Raw genomic sequence first — 20,767 nt, 5'->3', positions numbered from 1 at the left:
GGTACAAGGAGGAAATCAAAGAGCACATCAAGGCAGTAAAAAGAGGAGAAAGCCATATCTGGATGAGGATAAGCAGCACCATCCTCACCTCTCAGCAGGACATCTACCTCTGCGCAGCCTACATCCCTCCATCAGAATCCCCATACTATAAGCCGGACATCTATGAGGTCATACAGAGAGAGGCAGCCCAATTCCAGTCCATGGGCAGAGTGCTCCTCTGCGGAGACCTCAATGCCAGGACGGGTACAGAGAAGGACTACATGTCACCTGACGGAAACACATATGTAATGGGAGATGGATCCTTCTATAATGACTCAGTACAGGCCGCAAGAAACAGCTATGACAGAGTGGTGAATAAAAGCGGCAGAACCTTGCTGAACCTGTGCCGGAGCTTGGGGCTGTATATAGTGAATGGACGCATCAGGGGGGACTCACTAGGGAGATTTACACTAAACTCCCACTTGGGCAGCAGTGTGGTGGATTACGCAATAACGGACATAGACCCAGCAAACAAATGCCTTCATAGTCACCCCTGAAACCCACCTGTCAGACCACAACCAGACACTGCTGTACATGAGATCCACGGACAAACAACCCATAGAAAAGCCACACCTGACCAGTCTACACAACCTGCCACCATCCTACAAGTGGCCCAAACAGTTATCCACTGAATACACCAACATGACTAACAGAACCGAGATCCAAGAGCTACTTGTAAATTTCAACACAAGTAGTTACGCATCAAACCAGCAAGGGGTCAACGGGGCAGTGAATGACTTTAACAACATCCTATACACCATGGCAGAGCTAGCAGGCATCAGAAGAACCAACCCCCAGAAACCAACAAATAAACAAGGCCAAAAATGGTTTGACAAAGAATGTAAGTCACTACGCAACTCCCTAAGGGTAGCCTCAAACCAAAAGCACAGAGATCCAAACAGGGACCTAAGAGCGGCCCATGACATCCTACAGAGGCAATACAAACGCACTCTCAGGGAGAAAAAACAGAGGCATATCTGCCAAGAACTACAGAAGCTTGAGGACTCCCTCCAGGACAACTCATTCTGGGAGACCTGGAATCATATCGGCACAAAGCCCAAGCAGAGCACCCTCCACATCCAAAATGGCAACATCTGGCACAGCTACTTCAAAGGCCTCTACAAGAACATACCAGAAGAAGACCTAACCCCAGAACAGAAGCACCTAACCACTAAACTCAGAGACATGGAGGAGACAATCAAAGACTTCCAAAATCCTCTGGACATACCAATCAGTGTGCTGGAAATAAAAGACAGTATCAAATTTACGAAATGCAAGAAGGCCGCGGGCAGTGACGGCATCCTGCCAGAGATGATCAAATTCAGTTCCCCAGATATACATGCAGCACTGGCAAAACTATTCACCCACATCCTGAGTGCTGGCTACTTCCCAAAAAGCTGGAATCAAGGTCTCATAACGCCCATCTACAAGAATGGAGACAGATATGATCCAGCAAACTACAGAGGAATATGTGTTAACAGCATTCTGGGAAAACTATTTAACAGCATTATTAACAAAAGGATCATCACCTTCCTCACCCAGCGGGACACCCTCAGCAGAAGCCAAGCTGGGTTCATGCCAAACCATCGCACCACGGATCACATCTACACCCTGCAAAGCCTCATCAAGACCCACATCCATAGGAAAAAACAGGGGAAAATATTTGCATGTTTTGTGGACTTCAAGAAGGCCTTTGACTCAGTGTGGCACCCAGGTCTATTCCTGAAACTCCTGGAGAGCGGAATAGGTGGCAGAACCTACGACGTCATCAAGAGCTCATACACTGAGAATCGGTGCAGCGTGAAGGTGAATGGAAAGAGGACGGCCTTCTTCCGGCAGTGCCGTGGGGTAAGACAGGGATGCAGCCTGAGCCCAACTCTATTTAACATCTACATAAATGGACTGGCAGCGGCCCTGGAATTCTCCTCTGCCCCAGGTCTCAGCCTGCACGACCGAGAGGTGAAGATCCTGCTGTATGCAGATGACCTCCTGCTGCTTTCCCCAACCGAGAGAGGCCTCCAAGATAGCTTGGCCGTGCTGGAAACATTCAGCACCACATGGGCGCTGCCCATCAACCAAAAGAAGACCAAAGTCATGGTGTTTCAAAAGAGGAGTTCTAAAGAAACCTCCACTTCCTCCCTCACACTAAATGGTGCCACGCTAGAGAAGACAAGCAGCTATACCTACCTCGGTCTGGAGCTAAGCCAAACCGGGAGCCTCAAGCAAGCAGCAGAGACCCTGAAAGGGAAAGCATGCAGAACCTTCTATGCCATCAGAAGACAAATGTACCACCTCAAACCACCGGTGAGAGTCTGGCTCAAGATATTCAACAGCGTCATCACACCTATACTGCTATATGGCAGCGAGGTATGGGGTCCAGCAACCTATCCAGACCAGAAAAAGTGGGATTCCAGCCCAACCGAAGTCATCCATCTGGAGTTCTGCAAATATCTCCTCCAGGTACATCGCAGCACCTCAAACATAGCCTGTTGGGCAGAGCTGGGCCGATTCCCCTTATGGCTCACTATACACAAGAGGGCGCTATCACACCAGGCGCATATACAGAACAGCAACCCCAGCTCCTACCATCATAAAGCCCTGCTGAGCCAGAGCCAAGAGCAAGCCAGGAACCTCGGCAGCCAGCTCAACCAAAGTCAGCAACACACCCTAACTAAAGCCCAAATAAAAGAGATCTCAGAGAGCTGCAAGATGCAATACATAGAGGGTTGGAAGAGTGAATTGGAGAACTCCCAGAAACTCACCATCTACCGGTCACTGCGGAGGGACTACACACTGGCTCCATACCTGGAAAGGCTACGCCACCCCAAAGACAGGCAGACCCTGAGTATATACAGATTAAGCGCCCACAACCTAGAGGTGGAAACAGGGCGGCACCGACAGACATACAAGCCACGAGAGAACAGACTGTGCCAGCACTGCCAGCAGGGGGCTCTGGAAGATGAGGTGCACTTCCTGCTGCACTGCAACAAATACTCAGCAGTGAGGGACTCCCACTTCCAGAAACTTACCACCCATACCCCAGACTTCCCATCCATGGACGAGGAGAGGAAACTCTGCATCCTACTGGGGGAAGAAGAATCAATGGTGGAGGTCGCCGCCCAATATGTCACCACATGTCAAAAGATGAGAGGAACTAAAGACCTCCAAATGGACAATCACTCCCCAAATTTTGCCCCCAACACCCCATCCCCACTACCCCCACTACAGAGATAGATAGATAAAGAGAGAGAAATAGAGAGAATTATCTTGTCCCCGGACAAGACACAACGAAAACTGCATTTCCGCAGCATGTGCACGGCGGTTTTGGTTTTCCATAGGTTTACATGGTACTACACCGCATGGAAAACTGCTGTTGATCCGCAGGACCTAATCCGCTGCGGAACCGCAGCAAAAACCGCAACGTGTGCACACACCCTTAAGGCCACAACTATGGCATGTACAGCTTATTGTGGTATAGACAGATACTCCAGTCTCTGCTTGGGAACTCTGCAGCTCCTTCAGGGTTACCTTTGGTCTCTGCGCTTCCTCTCTGATAAATGCCCTCCATGCCCCAGCTGAGAGTCTTGGTGGGCGGCCCTCTCTTGGCAGGTTTGTACCATGTTCTTTCCCTTTGAGGATAATGGATTTGATGGTGCTTCGGGGGAAAATTAGAGATTGGGATTTTTTTTTTTTATTATTATAGCCCAACCCTGACTTGTACTTCCCAACAACTTTGTCCCTGACTTGTTTGGAGATCGCCTTGGTCTTCATGGTGATATTTGGTTAGTGGTGCCTCTTCCTTAATTATGTTGTAGCCTCTGTGGCCTTTCAGAAAAGGTGTGTATATACAGACAGACCATGTGACACTTAGATTGTACACATGTGCACTTATGAAGGTAATTGCTTGCACCAGAGTTTTTAGGGGTGAATACATGTGCACATGACAATTTTTAGTTATTTAATCCCATAAATATAATTTATGCCTATATTTTAATCACTTCAACTTAGACTATTTATTGCTGATGCTTTACACACAAATCAGATTACAAAAATAGACAAGGAGGCTGAATACCTTTGCAACCCACTGTATGTCATCATTATTATCGTATTTCCTTCTTAACTATTACATTGCGCTCCATACTGTGTATTAATTGATATACTCAAACTTAGAGTTTACTCCTACACGTGGCTACAGTTTTTTTTTTCAAACCGATGTAGACAGCACGTGTTTGAGGTCTTTTCTTTTTTAAGCTACATAAAAGTTCTGCAATATGGTAACACCCACCTTTTCTTCTTGGATTCTTTCCTCGACCTGTTTTGATGCAATTTCATGTGCCTGGAAGAGGTTTATTGTACTGGTCTGCTCGGGGTCTAGGATATTACCATCCTCATCACGAACCACCAAGTCCAAATCAAGAATCCTAGGAAAAGAAGCAAAGAATTCCAAATGATGCAAGAGGGAATTGAACACTTCTGAACAAGCAACTGCTCATAACCAACACAACACATAGTAAAGTAATGATAAAGTACAGGAAAAGAAAGAAAGAAGGAAAAATAAATGAATGGGAAAATAAAAGGTGAGGAAGGTCAAAAGAAAAAAAGGAAAGATGATAGGTGAGAGGAGGTAAAGGGAAGGAACACAAAAGTGGATGAGGAATAAATGGTTAAAGGGAAAAACGCAAGAAGCAGACAAAGGGTGTGTGGGTCAGTAAGGAAAGAAAGGATAAATCAAAAGGTGGGTAAGGCAGAGGGAACTAAAAGATGTGGGGGAATGGAAAGGTCGAGAGGTGCGAACAGAAAGGTCAAGCGGAGTAAGGGAAAGGTCGAGAGGAGGAATGGAAGGAAGGGACAGGACAAGATAAAAAGGAAAGGAAAGGACAGGACAAGACGGAAAGCACAGGACAAAGAGGAAAGGACAGGACAAAGAGGAAAGGACAGGACAAAGAGGAAAGGACAGGACAAAGAGGAAAGGACAGGACAAAGAGGAAAGGACAGGACAAAGAGGAAAGGACAGGACAAAGAGGAAAGGACAGGACAAAGAGGAAAGGACAGGACAAAGAGGAAAGGACAGGACAAAAGACCAAGAAAAATATTGAGAAAATAAAAAATATATTAAAAATTTATCTAAAAAAGTGCAGGATACAGTAAATTGAACAGTGTGTAATAATCAGCCTTTTCCGTAGTTCTCTCAGAGGGTTGTAAACAGACTTTTCCTGCCTAAACTCGGCATTGTGATTATGTCTAGTTATATGAAGAATACATATGTCCTAGATGCAGTATAAACATTGTATTTTGGAGCCTCAGAGGATATCGCATCCATTACTTCTTGGGAGCAGAAGATGTTTCTCGGCAAGCCTTGCTGCCATTTGTCAGAAGTTTTAGAACAAAACAAATTCTCGAGATGCTCGCTCCTGTTTGAACAAGGAGCATCTGGAAGCTAGGCAAACTTTAAGCAAATACATTGGCAGATGGTAAGACACAATAACAAACAAGGAATTCATTAATTGAGAAAAAGGTTAGGCTTTAAATTCTTTATTATGAATAGAATCAAGAATCTGTCTCAAAACTGTTTCCATGCAAAGCAAAACTCAGTCATGAGAAATGCAAAACTGCCATATCACACCGAAGCACGGACTAAATTATATTTTCATAAAGCAGTCTGACTGTTAAAGTCTAAAAGGCAAAACGCATACCTAAACATCAGCCACCAACAGAAAGGTAACGTCTGGCTATAATAAATGACGAAATATTCATGAGCAGCAATGGCAATCACTGTATCCACAGATAAGTAAATCACTCAGCTACATTAGGTTCGGAAGAGAAACTCTAGCTAACAAGTTTACAGTAAAAGTACCACAATACAAAGACACATGCAAACAAGTATAAGCAACGATATTAATAAACTACCTCTTACATTAGAAAACATTATGACATTGGGAAATTATTCTATCTACTCAGAGCTTATTCCAGTTTGGCCTGTTATAGGTCCAAACTGAAGGTTTTCAGATGGTTTGCCAGTTCTTAAAGCACCACTTCAAAGTTTTTTGATTTATTTTCCCACAAAGCTGGAGTGGTCTAATCTAAGGTCTGCAACTTCTACTAACTGTGAGCCTGCGAGCCCCGCTTCTCGCCCAGAGAAAGCCTGCGAGTCCCGCTTCTCGCCCAGAGAAAGCCTGCGAGTCCAGCTTCTCGCCCAGAGAAAGCCTGCGAGTCCCGCTTCTCGCCCAGAGAAAGCCTGCGAGTCCCGCTTCTCGCCCAGAGAAAGCCTGCGAGTCCCGCTTCTCGCCCAGAGAAAGCCTGCGAGTCCCGCTTCTCGCCCAGAGAAAGCCTGCGAGTCCCGCTTCTCGCCCAGAGAAAGCCTGCGAGTCCCGCTTCTCGCTCTGAGAAAGCCTGCGAGTCCCGCTTCTCGCTCTGAGAAAGCCTGCGAGTCCCGCTTCTCGCTCTGAGAAAGCCTGCGAGTCCCGCTTCTCGCTCTGAGAAAGCCTGCGAGTCCCGCTTCTCGCTCTGAGAAAGCCTGCGAGTCCCGCTTCTCGCTCTGAGAAAGCCTGCGAGTCCCGCTTCTCGCTCTGAGAAAGCCTGCGAGTCCCGCTTCTCGCTCTGAGAAAGCCTGCGAGTCCCGCTTCTCGCTCTGAGAAAGCCTGCGAGTCCCGCTTCTCGCTCTGAGAAAGCCTGCGAGTCCCGCTTCTCGCTCTGAGAAAGCCTGCGAGTCCCGCTTCTCGCTCTGAGAAAGCCTGCGAGTCCCGCTTCTCGCTCTGAGAAAGCCTGCGAGTCCCGCTTCTCGCTCTGAGAAAGCCTGCGAGTCCCGCTTCTCGCTCTGAGAAAGCCTGCGAGTCCCGCTTCTCGCTCTGAGAAAGCCTGCGAGTCCCGCTTCTCGCTCTGAGAAAGCCTGCGAGTCCCGCTTCTCGCTCTGAGAAAGCCTGCGAGTCCCGCTTCTCGCTCTGAGAAAGCCTGCGAGTCCCGCTTCTCGCTCTGAGAAAGCCTGCGAGTCCCGCTTCTCGCTCTGAGAAAGCCTGCGAGTCCTGCTTCTCGCTCTGAGAAAGCCTGCGAGTCCTGCTTCCTCCTCCCACAAATAAAAAAAAGTCTGCAACCCTGGATTCCCCTCTGCCGAAACGAAAGAAAGCTCAAGTCTTCCTTCTCCCAACCATGTATAGAGAAAGTCTGAGCCCTGATTCACCCACACATGGAGCATTTGCATCTTTCGTTGCATAGCCAAATTCATCCTACAAAACTTGATTTCAATTAAATGCAATACATGGGTCCCAAAGCAAATGGATCCCAAACCTAATATTTGACTTAGATCATGGGTGTCGTCTTATGAAGCAAAGGGGCATTCATGCCCCAAGGATCAGCAGGCTCCTTGTGCAACTGCTACCTCGCTCCCAACAGTTTTGATTAATGGATGTACAAGATAGATCAGATCGTTAGATCCATTGTTAGATCGATTAATCTACAAGTCAATTTAAATTCTCGATTCTCCCACAATTTCCTGTTCTCCAACCTGAACAGGGCAATAAAGAGGGATTGCTTTTTTTGTTTGCTTTTTAGAAATGGAGGCTCAAGAAAACTTGGTATTTTACAACTTCACAGTAAAAATGATACATGAATGAGTGGCTTTGTTACCTAGTTTATAGGACACAGTGATTCAGTTATCAATTTCTATCAAAGAGTAAAAAAAAAAAAAAAAATCTTAGGTAAAAAAAAAGGTTAAAACAGTGGTATTAAATGGTAAAAATGAAGCAATCCAAGCAGGAAGGTCACGTTAACACATACGAGCCACCCGATAAAATGCGGCTCATTAATATCTACAAACCTGTTTCCATAATCAATCCTGGCAGTGATTTTCTTTTTCAGTTCTTTCAGTTCATCTTGCGGTAGAGTTCCCGAGAGGATCTGTGATCTCCACTCCACCAGGTCGCAGATCATATTCCGGACGCAATTAAACATTTCTCGATTATCTTGCTATAAAAAAAAAAAAAATAGGAAAAAAAAAAAAACTATTATAAAAGTAGCATAAAGTACCGTCTGTGAAACTCTCTGGAGTGGGCAATGTGGTCATTCTCAGCGATAAAAGTTCATTTGCACTAAACCATTGACATTTAGATCACAACCATTGTGGGTCTCAGTAATAATTGCTTTATGTATATGAGGAAATTGCCAACAATAAAATGGAAATAAAATAATCATGCAGAGGAGATACTCTTTCCGCAGGTCCATTCTGTGCCAGCGCCGTTTTTTTTTTTCTTAATGTTCCTGCATGTACTGGTCAAACACCTACAACTTCCATTTTTTTGGTTATTACAGGGTATCCTTCACCTGATTTCACTATATAAGGTGCACACATTAGTAAGTAGCTCTCTTAGTCCTGAGGGGCTGGTGTACGTAGTTTTTAAAAAAAAAAAAAAATCTATGTCAGAATGGCTATATAATCCGAATATTAAAGTTTAGCACTTTAAGAGTTTAGTCGGAAGTGGATTCAAAAAATACTCATTTCGGGCAAGAAAAGGTTCATAGAGGATTATATAGCCATTTTGATATGAATTTTCAAAGTAAGTACACCAAACTCATCAGGTCTGAGATATCCATTTAAAACAAAGTATGCAGTTTGTATTGTGCAATATGGTGACAGATCTGTTTAAAGTCATTTTAGCCTCTTTTTCGCGCATTCCTTTTTACTATTTTTTTTTTTTTTAACTAGCAGTTCTAGCAAAACTACTCCCATATTTTGTGCAAATAACAAATCAGCGTTTTTCTAGACTTTATTATTAATAGCCATTTTAAGCACCCGCACTGACCAGCTGATAGAAATAACGGGGCTTCTGCCCGCAGCGTTGCTTCCTCTTTATGGTTTTATTTGGCACAGCTCCGTACACATTGTAGTAGTCGTGCCTGGTATTGTAGCTCAGTCCTATTAAAGGGAACGTATGAAATCCAGAAACGCTCTCTATCTGCAGACATAGTGGTAACCTGCAGGTAAGTAGCAGTGAAATCCTGCGTAACCTGGAGCAGAGGATACAGGGAGAAAATGAAGTTTTATTCTCCCTGCGGCTGCTTGCTTACAGTCATATGGGCGATGCACAGAGCGATTATAGTCACCACTAACTACACAGTGAATGCGCTGTAATCACTTCACATGATTTTAGAAAGAAGTAAGAAACTTGGCACTCAACTTATGATAAGGAAATCCAGATTTTTTATTTAGGCAGTCACAAAATACGAGGACGTTTCGGTCCCAATTGGACCTTCATCAGCCCGACAGCTGTATGAATAAGTATAGATACTGGGCTAAATGTGCTTGTAGGTGAAAGTGGCGTAGCAGCAACCGTAATTAAGAGTTTAGTCCTGTAAATATGGGAAGGGGTGTATAGGTTAAAGCTGACCAAAAGCAGGGATTTGAAAAGCAGGCGCTGTGCTTAGCCTCTCCTACACTGACCCGGAATCCACCGTTGCCAAGTTTCTTACTTCTGTCTTACTGGCTTGGGAACCTACTTGAGCACCTTCACAGTAATGCTACGGTTTATTCTCTTTTCACATGATTTTGACAGCTGGCTCTGCAGCATGTGAACAGAGTAGACTGTCAATCAAAGTGCTGGGGAGTGATTATAGCACGTTCACTGTGTAGTTAGCAGTGACTGTAATTGCTCCCTGCACCGCCCCTTTGACTGGAAGTGAGTGACCACAGAGAAAACAAAACTTCTTTTCATCCCTGTAATCTCTGCTCCAGGTTACACATGATTTCAGTGCCATTTACCTGCAGATTAAGCCTATATATGCAGGTACTAAGGAATAGGGGATAAATTGCTATTTTGGGAATGACCTGTTAAAGGGAACCTGTCTGTAACTCTGAGAATCTCATTTTCAGTGTTCAACAGCCCTATTCTCAGGATTGCTGGTGGTCTGCCCTCAGCAATTAACAAGTTATACCGGGTCCTGTGAATAGGAGATAAACTTATTTTGGGAACAACCCTTTAACTTGAATGGGACTGAACAACAGAAATAAAATGCAAAGTGCAACAACAAGGCAACGAACAGAGTTGTGCCCTGCAACAGTAAATATGCAGCGGCACTGCAGCCGGTGCCACCTACCCTTCAATCAGACCGGCGGGGGTGCCAGAAGTCAGACACCAATCGATTATTGGTCCTAAGGAAATACCTTTTGGCTACTTAATTTTGTTCTTATTATCCAATTCCCCCTTCACAGTCCCAGTTACACTGTAAGAGTGAAAAGTGACAACTTTTATTGACAGGGCTGCAGAGACACTTTTGTGAGTAGGCAGCACCATCTTGTGACCGGTGACCCAATGATCGTTGGGATCACAGGAGGCGGAGGCAATTTTTTGCATATGTAAGGAGGTGACGGGGACCCTCATTTGCCCCCCTCTCTCTCTCGGCCTCGTGTGGTACCCGGGTGGTTTGCCTGTAATGTTTATTGTTATCTGTCTGCATCTAATCTATGTGCTGTGTTTGTATTGTCTTACTATGTTCCCTTAATGGATGACCTGTATTGAGTATGCGCTCTGTTGCATTGTTAGGGTAGGGATAGAGTTAATAAAAGGGGCTGATCCAGCAAGTGGGTAAGGAGCAGGAAGTTCCTGCCTCTGGAGAGAGCCCGGGCAGGATTGCCGAGGCAGGACATGTGTCCCTGTCTGGGACAGAAGGGACCCCAGCTGGGGAATAAAGGTTGCCGCAGACTGCTGCTATCATCTGCAGGGCAGAGTGGACGAAGCCTGGGACTGCAGGTCCGTCTTCAGAGAGATTGTGTGGCGCTCCAGTTTGAAGGCGAGTCATTGTTGCTGACTGGCCTAAAGTAGATACAGGGACAGAACAGGAACGCCTATTTATATATATGTGCAGTAAAGTTTTCCCTCTTGGATCAGAACTGTGCCTGACGTGTTTTGCTCCTGTATCCTCACCCTCAGTGCCTGCAGTGAGCGTGGGAAAGAAGGTAACCGATTGTGCTGTGGGACTGAGACCGCACCTGTCCTTTTTTTCATGTGCAAGGGGCCAGGGTGTTTATGGACTGTTGCTTTAAGAGACTCGGTCAGGACTACCACCCCGTGCCACCTTGTTACACATACACAACATTTATCAAATATACTGACCACGTAAAGCTGCCGCCATATGAAGGACCATTCTCGCAACGTTGTAGTGACTTCTTGCACAAGAGGAATCTCGCAGGGAATGACTGCTTCATGCTGCCTACAAGTTATAAGAAATGCATAAAGAAAACAATAGAGATGTGAATATTGATGTCAATAAGATTACAGGTGGGAAGATGGGAGCGTGCATGAGCAGTGGGAATACAACATCTAAACATTCCCTACATTTACCAACATCCTTCATTAAAGGGGTGCACCCATACTGTAAAGCGGTGTATATGCTATCGCCATGTGAGAGAGAATATACGTTTATTGTGGGCTAACCCATATGGCACAAATCGGGAGTTCTAACAAAAGGTGCTCCAGAAAAAAAAAATCATGTAGAAGTATGCTCACATAAGAGGGCTGGTAACTTTGTTTTAACAAGGACGTGCCATTTCTCTTAAATGGAATCTGTCACCCCATTTTATCCCTATGAGCTGCTGCCATCGCCATCGGGGGCTTAGCTACAGCATTCTGTAATGCTGCAGATAAGCCCCCAATGAAACCTGAAAGATAAGAAAAACAAGTTAGATTATACTCACCGGGGGGGCGGAGTCGGGTGCCGTGGGTGTCGCGGTCCGGTGCCTCCCATCTTCTAGCGATGATGTCCTCCTCCTTACTTCTCCCTCGGATCCTGCGCAGGCGTACTTTATCTGCTTTGTTGAGGGCAAGTAAAGTACTGCAGTGCGCAGAGACGGGAAAGGTCAGAGAGGTCTGTCACAAGCGCACTGCAGTACTCTGCTCTGCCCTCAACAGGGCAGAGCAGTACGCCTGCGCAGGAGAAGTAAGGAGGAGGACGGCATCGTATGAAGATGGTAGGCGCCGGACCGGACGGCGACACCCATCGGACCGGACCGAATGCCGGAGTGAGTATAATCTAACTCTTTTTTCTTATCTTTCAGATTACATCAGGGGCTTATCTACAGGATTACAGAATGCTTTAGATAAGCCCCTGATGGCGGTGTCGGCAGCTGATAGGGTAGCAAAAAACCTGGTGGCAGATTTCCTTTAAAGGGAATCTGTCACCTCATTTTAGCCCTATCTGAAAGAATTATAATATAGGGGCAGAGACCCTGATTCTAGCAATGTATCACTTACCGGGCAGTTTGCTGCCATTTTTACAAAATCATCGTTTGCCAAGCCGCGGATCTAGCAGTTCACCGAATGCTAAACTGTGTATAACCCCGCCCACACCACTGATTGCTTATGCCTAGTATACACAAAAAGCACCCAGAAATCTGCCATTAAGTAGTGGGGGTGGGGTTTACAGAGCTCATGAATATGCTTGACTACCTGCCAGTGGATTGACTAATCCACTAATGATAAAATCACAGTTTTATCAGTAGGTGATGATCTCCAGCCAATAAATATAAAGCAGAGAGCAGCCAATCAAAGGTGTAGGTGGAGTTATACGGAGCTAAGCATTCAGAGAACTGCCAGATCTGCAGCGGATAAAACAGTGATTTTATCAAAACTACACTAAGCAGCCCAGTAAGTGACACATCGCTGCAATCAAGGTCTCTAGCTCTGCATTATTCTGCTCTCGGATTAGATAACAAAATCCTGGTAAAAAAATTCCCTTTAAATACAGTATGATTTTTTTTTTTTTTGGGGGGGGGGGGGGGCTGGTGTAAATGATGTCGTACTCCAGTGTTTCTTTTGTTCCTGTGATTATGAAAATCTATTCTCATTAACCAAACGAGTATGAAGAGTCCAGGACCACACCCACTTGGAAAAGACGACTAGATTTACATACAGAAATGAGGGAGACGATATCTCAGGAACGGAAAGGTGCGGGAACAAATGAAAAAGAACGCTGGTTTCAGGAAAACAGAGGCGTTTACATCGGGCTTTAAACATTTATGGCAAGTGACGGCTCCTCTTTAAAGAAGTTGTATATATTGCAAACACCCTTTATGCTAGAAGGGCACCAGGGAAATAACGGCCCGTCGTTCAGACCCCCAACACAACGCTACATCCCAGCGATGTGCCGTAACCTTCCACGGTGGGAATACCCATTACGTACTTTGCTTTTCCCTCTTCCAGATGTTTTCTATTATGGCGTAATTATTTTTTGTTTAACGCTCATTGTGACAAATCTGCAGAAATGGGAGACATATGGAAGACGACGACTACGGTACTTTTTTCACAGCCCTGTATTTTGCCAATATTTCTATCAAACCCTCTCCTGAAGTACAATTACACCTTCAAAAAGGGAAAGGAGATTGCAGTAATTACTGGCGAACCTCTGGCAGCGGTAAAGCTAATTACACCTGGTGACGGACGGCGTTCGTTCTGCCTTGGTCGCTTTCCTCTGCATTTTTCTTGTATTTACATATCCGCCAACAAAGCCGGTAACCTAATCCCATCATCTATTCTCGATTTCTGAGGATCTGAAAGTCGTCCCGACGCAAAACGATTAATTATTATTTAACGGCGAGATCAAAGTTTAATCGGAAACTCGAAACGTGTCCTCGAGCCGTTGTATTTGCAACAGCTTAAGTCATCCCATAAAAATAAACTCACTTTCTGCTATTTTTGTCGGCTCTAGAAATCAATTTTGTAATCAGAGGGATGTCATTACGCTGTAATCAGATGATTAGAATACCGACGCCGAATGTATCTAATCTAGAGGGGAAGACAAAGACGACAACAGAGCAGATACCGAGCAGAACTCCTAACAGGGGCTGTCGGCCGCGCGACCTCTGCAGGCTGAAGGCTACTGTGTAATTATACGGTACAGCACGCAGGAAAAAAAAAGGCATTTATAGCAGAGATGTCACCAGATTTTAGAATACAAATTGCATACAATGCTAACCTCTTAAAGGGAATCTGTCATTAGGTTGTTTGCTATGTAATCGAAAGCCATCATAATGCAGGGGCAAAGAACCTGATTCCAGTGATGTGTCTCTTACTGGATTGCAGGGAGCAGTAGATATAGCAGTGCTGGGGAATGCTGAGCGGTGTATAACCCTGCCCACACCATTGATTGGTAGCCTGCTCACAGTGTACACAGGAAGCTGCCAATCAGTGAAGGGGGCGCGGTTACACAGAGCAGGAGGACTAGGAGGTACCAGACACTTAGTCCTGGAGTGATAATCATCTTCTGATAAAACACTTATTAAAACTACAGAAAGCGACACTCATGGAATCAGGCTCTCTGCCCCTACATTTGGCTGCTCTCAGATAAAATAGCAAAAATTTGATGACAGATTCCATTTATTCACGTACATGTATGCGATTGCAGGGGTTCTTACAAACGCTCTTTCACAGATTCTTGGACTGTCAAATAGCACCTTATCGGAAGTAGCGCAGCAGCCCCTTCATTCTCAGGATTAGTGGGGGTAAGAGATGGTCCAGTGTTGACCATACAGGAACCCCGAGATCCACCTCTGGGTTTTCCGTGGCTCCTTTTATTAGACTGCCTGCCATGTTGTCATAATTGCGGTGTGATGGACAAGTGCTGTTGCGACAGGCCGGCAAGTCAAAAGAAGAGCTGCGGAAAGCTGTGAGGTAGGAGGCGGTTCTCTGACAGCTGAAGATTACTGATGTGGTCACTGGACCAGGTCATGAGAATCGATTTGCTGGTTGTCCCTGAGATCCATTTACAGTGAGGGCGTTTCATATAGGAATACCCCTTAAAGAGGGCATTAAACCCATAGTCCATCTAACCTACAGCTCTATCATCCATTCCAGGCCTTGACATGGTGACAATAATGTTTTTCAATGGGACAACAGAGAAAAAGACCATAATATCTGCCCCCCCCCCGCACCCCTCCTTACCCAAAGATACACATACAATTCAAAAAATCATCTCCAACAAAGGCTCAATCTAATATTAATATTGGGTTATTCCTAAAAATCTGAAGTTAAATTACCCTTTTCCTTCGACTGTGGCATCCTTGAGATGAACATAGCTCGCGGGAAATATACCCTGGTGAGAAAACAAACAAAACCGTAATTAAAAAGTGTCTATTCACTAGATCAGATCATCGCATACAACCCCACGAAGCCCTCGGGCAAGCTAATCATAGATTAATTTTTACATTTTTTTTTTTAAAAACAAAATATTAGCGACTAAAAACGTTGGGAACTCCTTAAAGGGTTAAAATCTGCCGCCCGACATAAAAAGTTTGATCGTCAGGAAGCGCCTCGGATCTGAATGAAATCTTTTCCAGGTATTTTAGCATTACTGTAAGTGCGGCAGTAAATGGATGGAGCAGAGCGGTCTGAACTTACTAGTAATCATAGTCAGCTCTAAAAAAAAAAAAAAAAAAAGTTCAGGTGCCCCTGCCCTGGTTTATAAGAGGAATATTGAAGGCATTAAGCACATCATCTGACGAGAACATTACAAAGCCGAAATCAAAACCTATAAGAATAAAATACGGCCCTGATAACAGAGAGGCGGCCGCCCTGATTGTAATGAACAGAGGAGTCTGCATGGATTTATCTGATGACGCCTTCAATCTCAGAAGAAGGAAGGAGAATTGGCATTATTAGGCCCGGGGTAATCATCCCAACAACAAGGAGATCTAACATCTGTATGTAAAGAGGCGTCTTACCTTTTTAGATTTCTTCCTCAAAATGTAACCCCTGAACCATCCTGCAGAAAAGAAACCGTAAAATGAGGTTCAGAGGAATATCCAAGTTCCAACCTATTTTTCCATACTTTCAATACAAAAAACAAAGCAACTTTGCAATTAGTTACCCTTAATCTCTAACGTTCACGTGTCTGCAGCTCCTACGCAGGAGTGTGTGTCTCCATGGCTACAGAATACAAAGAACCTGTTTGTAGTCTGATCCGACCGTCGTACTCGCTTGCAAACATTCTGAATTGTAAACTACCAAAAGTCTCAGACTACACAAGGGTTGTTTGTAGTCTGTCACCATGGAGACGCATAGATCGCCCAAAGAGCTGCAGACATTAAAAAAAATAAATAAATGTTTCTGAATACGAGATGTAAGCGGAAAAGTCCAACAGCTCCCCATGGTCAGTGCACGACCACTTTCCCTCTCCTGACAGAAGTATCTCTTCCCAAAAACACCAGAACAGCGTTCCCAAAAAGAACTTGATCTTTATTTCTTCCTAGACAGAACATTACAATTATTGTACGATCAGTAAGGTTTCTTAAACGGATGTGTCTCTGACCATAAGGTCCTTATTCATAGCCCATGGACTATAAATATACGGTCAAAATTGCTTCAGTCCTAGATCATTTTTCCTCTGTACTGACTGTACAATACATTTTTAAGTAGGGAATCGGACACCCAGCACCCCCACTGTTGAGCTGGAAACTGCTCTAATAGCCGCCATATTGATAGTGGTGCTACCAAATACTGCGCTTTAGCTCCCATTTAAGGCCTCTTTCACACATCCGTTTGTCTCCATCAGTCAAAATCCGCCGTTTTGCAAAAAAAAATGGATCCGCCGTTTTTCTTGGCGGATCCTTTTTTTCCCATTGACTTGCATTATCGTCGGATCTTGACGGATAGTCATCCGTTTTTTTACAGATCCGCCAAAATTTTGGCGTCCACTGACATGACTCACTCTCTCTCTCCTTATTCCAGACACGGTTCCTTTAAAATTCTACCTTACACGGATCCGTCAAAACAACGGTCCGGTGCCACCCGTTCTTTTTCAATCCGCCTACGGATCAGTTTTCCGACATTTTGGCGGATTTCGGCTGAGCAGAAAAACGGATGTGTGAAACAGGCCTAAGTGAATCAGTTGATTGGTGAGGATGCCATTGTCAGACCACTACTGATCTAATACACAAAGGTTGAGCCGGGTGCGTAGGCAAGTCAATTTCCCAAGTACAGGGTGGGCCATTTATATGGATCCACCTAAATAAAATGGGAATGGTTGGTGATATCAACTTCCCATTTGTGACACATTAGTATATAGGAAGGGGGGAAACTTCTCAAGATGGGTGGTGACCATGGCGGCCATTTTGAAGTCGGCCATTTTGGATGCAACTTTATTTTTTCCAAAGGGAAGAGGGTCATGTGACACATCAAACTCATTGAGAATTTCACAAGAAAAACAATGGTGTGCTTGGTTTTAACGTAACTTTATCCATTCATGAGTTATTTACAAGTTTATCACCACTTATAAAATGTGTTCAAAGTGCTGCCCATTGTGTTGGATTGTCAATGCAACCCTCTTCTCCCACTCTTGGCACACTGATAGCCACACCGCAGAAGAAATGCTAGCACAGGCTTCCAGCATCCGTTGTTTCAGATGCTGCACATCTCGTATCTTCACAGCATAGACAATTGCCTTCAGATGACCCCAAAGATAAAAGTCTAAGGGGGTCAGATCAGGAGACCTTGGTGGCCATTCAACTGGCCCACGACGACCAATCCACCTTATCATCAACCATTCCCATTTTATTTAGGTGTATCCATATAGAGGGCTCACCCTGTAGAGTGAGGAAAGTGACATATGTACACGTGGAATTTTTTTGAGGAGGTTTCTAAATTATAAATGAATAAGAGTAGTCTTTAAAACAGACTAGGGTTTTTTTTGTTTTCTTTTTAACCCCTTACTGCTAGCTGACGTAATAGTATGTCAGCTGCCAGTATCCCCCGCTTTGATGTTGGCTCCGGCGGTAAGCCCGCATTAAAGCCGCGACATGTCAGCTGTCTTGAGCAAGAGGAATCACGATCCACCTGCTCCTATTACCTAGTTAAATGCCGCTGTCAAACGCCGACAGCGGCATTTAACAAGCGCTTCCGGCCACCGGGCCGGAAATACGCACATCGCTGACCCCCGTCACGTGATCGTGGGTCATCAGTGTGTCGGCATAACCACCAGAGGTCTCCTTGAGACCTCTATGGTTGTTGATGCCGGATTGCTGTGAGCGCCACCCTGTGGTCATTCTGCTACATAGAGGCGATCTGAGAATCATCTTTATGTAGCAGAGGCGATTGAGTTGTGGCAGCTTCTAGCCTCCCATGGAGACTATTGAAGCATGCCAAAATTTAAAAAAAAAAATAGCTTTAAAAATATGAAAAAATTAAAAAAAAACCATAAAAGTTTAAATCACCCCTCTTTCGCCCCATTCAAAATTAAACAATAAAAATAAAATCAAACATACACATTAGGTATGGCCAAGTTCAGAATCACCCGATCAATTTAAAAAAATGATTAACTCGATTGCTAAACGGCGTAACGAGAAAAAAAAAAAAAATTAAAACACCAGAATTTCGTTTTTTTGGTCGCCGCGACATTGCATTAAAATGCAATAACGGGCGATCAAACAATCGTATCTGCACAATAATGGTATCATTAAAATTGGCATCTCAGCATGCAAAAAAAAAGCCCTCACCCAACCCGAGATCACGAAAAATGGAGACGCTATGGGTCTCGGAAATTGCGCAATTTTATTTTTTTTTTACCACACTTTTAGAATGTTTTTTTCACCATTTAGACAAAAGAGAACCTAGACATGTTTGGTGTCTATGAACTCGTAATGACCTGGAGAATCATAATGGCAGGTCAGTCTTAACATTTAGTGAACCTATCAAAAAAGCCAAAGAAAAAAACCAGTGTAAGACTGCATGTTTTTTGCAATTTCACCATACTTGGAATTTTTTTCCTGCTTTCTGTTACAAAACATGGTAAAACCAAAGGAACTGTTCAAAGGTACAACTCGTCCTGCAAAAAACAAGCCCTCACATGGCCATACTGATGGAAAAATAAAAAAAAAAAAAGTTATGGCTCTGGAAAGAAGGGGAGTGAAAAACGAAAACACAAAACCGAAAAAGGCTCCGGGGGTTAAGAAGTTTATTGGAGTAGGACCTCTAAAAAAAATAAAAAAAAAAAACTGAAAAATCGCTTTAAAAAAAAAAAAAAAAGGTATGTGCACATACGGTAATCATGTGCTGAGCGACCACACACATTTTATTCCATATTGGCCTGTACAGGCCTCCAAACTGACCATACCTGTGCAATGACACCGGACGAAGGATGAACATCCAGGTAAAATGATGATTTCTCTGATGAACAAATCTTTGGGTTTTGATCAAGGTTTGACTAATAGGTTTGGTCACCATCTTTAGGCTCTGTCCAAATCATCGTCATTTTTATGGGAAAACAGACTATTACATGGTTCTGCAGACACAAAGCTCCTGTAGAGCTATCTATGACTTGCTAATAGGCTGCCACGGAGTCGGTGGCGAGCTATCCAATTATCAGATATTTTATATACACAAACATACACAAGTAAATGGCTCCAGGCATTAAATACTAGCCAGAAATAAACAGAATAATCTTCAGATCTACAATGTCAGCTGTCACATCACCAGTGATGTCCCGAACGTTACTGGAAAGCCTCCACTTTCTACACAATCTATGTTAAACCCAAGGAGCAGCGCTCGTGCTCACGGACGGAACGTGGCCACGTCTATAAAAGACACCCTTGATTAATCCCACATTAACAGAATTTTCTCAGTATTGTACAGTAAGGCCATGTGCACACACTGCGGAATCACCTGCGGGTTTTTTCCCGCAGAACCGCAGGTAAAACCGCAGGCAACGTGACCTGCGGTTTTCCTGCGGTTTTGCCCTGCGGTTTCACACCTCTACTATGTTAAAGGTGTGAAACCGCAGCGGAATCCGCAGAAACAATTGACATGCTGCGGTAAAAAAAAATGCAGCAAAACCGCGCGGAAAAAACCGCAGCGTGAGCACTGTGGTTTTGAAAACCCATAAGGTTACATAGAACTGTACCATGTCTGCGGAACTGCTGCGGTTCCGCAGGGCCAAAACCGCAGTGGAATTGCAGCAAAAACCACTGCGTGTGCACATAGCCTAAGGGCCTCTTTCACACTTCAGTTTTTTGCAATCAGTTACAATCCGCCAGGTTTTGAAAAAAAAACGGATCCTCAATTTTCTTTTGAGGATCCGTTTTTTTCCCCATTGACCTCCAGTAATGGCGGATTGTGACGGATTGCTGTCCGTTGCATCCGTTTTTTTTGACGATCCACCAAAAGCTGCTGTCCGTCACCATCCTCAAAGATTTCAAAACGGAGCTTGGGTGCCGGACAAAAAAAAAAATTCATTCTCTCTCTCTCTCTCTTTCTTCATTTTGCGGATCCGTCAAAAAAATGGATGGGTGGCATCCGTTGTCATCAGTTCGAAAACGGATCCAGCATCCGTCCTTTTGGCGGATTTTCACTGATGCAAAAAACTGAAGTGTGAAAGAGGCCTAAGGCAGAAAAAAAAACCTCGGCATGAGAACAGCAGGATTTTTCACTCCCTTCCAGGTCACAGGCTCATATTAACCCAGTTTTTCTGAATGCTGGATTCCTGGGCTTTTTTGATTCAGCCCAGCATAATAAAAAAAAATAAAAAAAAAAAAAACATAGGAGAACAGAATAATTTGAGATTTAGATTTACTAGACTGTATGTGAATGGGAAATCCTAGAATAAACCAAAAATAAATGACACTGAAGTGTAATCAATGCAATGTTCTAGCAGTTTAGCATCCACAGGAACTGTATTCCCCGAAGATCGGCCTCACAAAAGTGCGGTTCCATTAATTTACGAGAAATAAGGCAAAATTCTAAACAAAAAAAGACAGAAT

The 20,767-nt window shown here is 44.3% G+C and overlaps 1 protein-coding gene across 1 annotated transcript in view; it reads right to left on the bottom strand.

Annotated features, from left to right (window-relative positions):
• Nucleotides 1-20,767, bottom strand: part of DOCK1 (dedicator of cytokinesis 1) — a 495,500-nt gene that overhangs the window by 409,370 nt on the left and 65,363 nt on the right. The window contains exons 3-7 of the mRNA XM_073546335.1: nucleotides 15,740-15,780; nucleotides 15,056-15,111; nucleotides 11,139-11,235; nucleotides 7,850-7,998; nucleotides 4,325-4,460 (exon numbers count right to left, since the gene is read on the bottom strand). Of these exons, the coding sequence (XP_073402436.1) occupies nucleotides 4,325-4,460; nucleotides 7,850-7,998; nucleotides 11,139-11,235; nucleotides 15,056-15,111; nucleotides 15,740-15,780 (479 nt within the window). The remainder of the gene's footprint in view (nucleotides 1-4,324; nucleotides 4,461-7,849; nucleotides 7,999-11,138; nucleotides 11,236-15,055; nucleotides 15,112-15,739; nucleotides 15,781-20,767) is intronic.

The sequence above is a fragment of the Dendrobates tinctorius genome, unplaced genomic scaffold, assembly GCF_039654945.1.
Source record: "Dendrobates tinctorius isolate UK_male_01 unplaced genomic scaffold, ASM3965494v1 ptg000147l, whole genome shotgun sequence".
In the NCBI taxonomy this organism is placed as follows: Eukaryota; Metazoa; Chordata; class Amphibia; order Anura; family Dendrobatidae; genus Dendrobates; species Dendrobates tinctorius.
The sequence above is the reverse complement of the archived record's forward strand: the minus strand, read 5'-3'. Positions and strand labels throughout refer to the sequence as shown.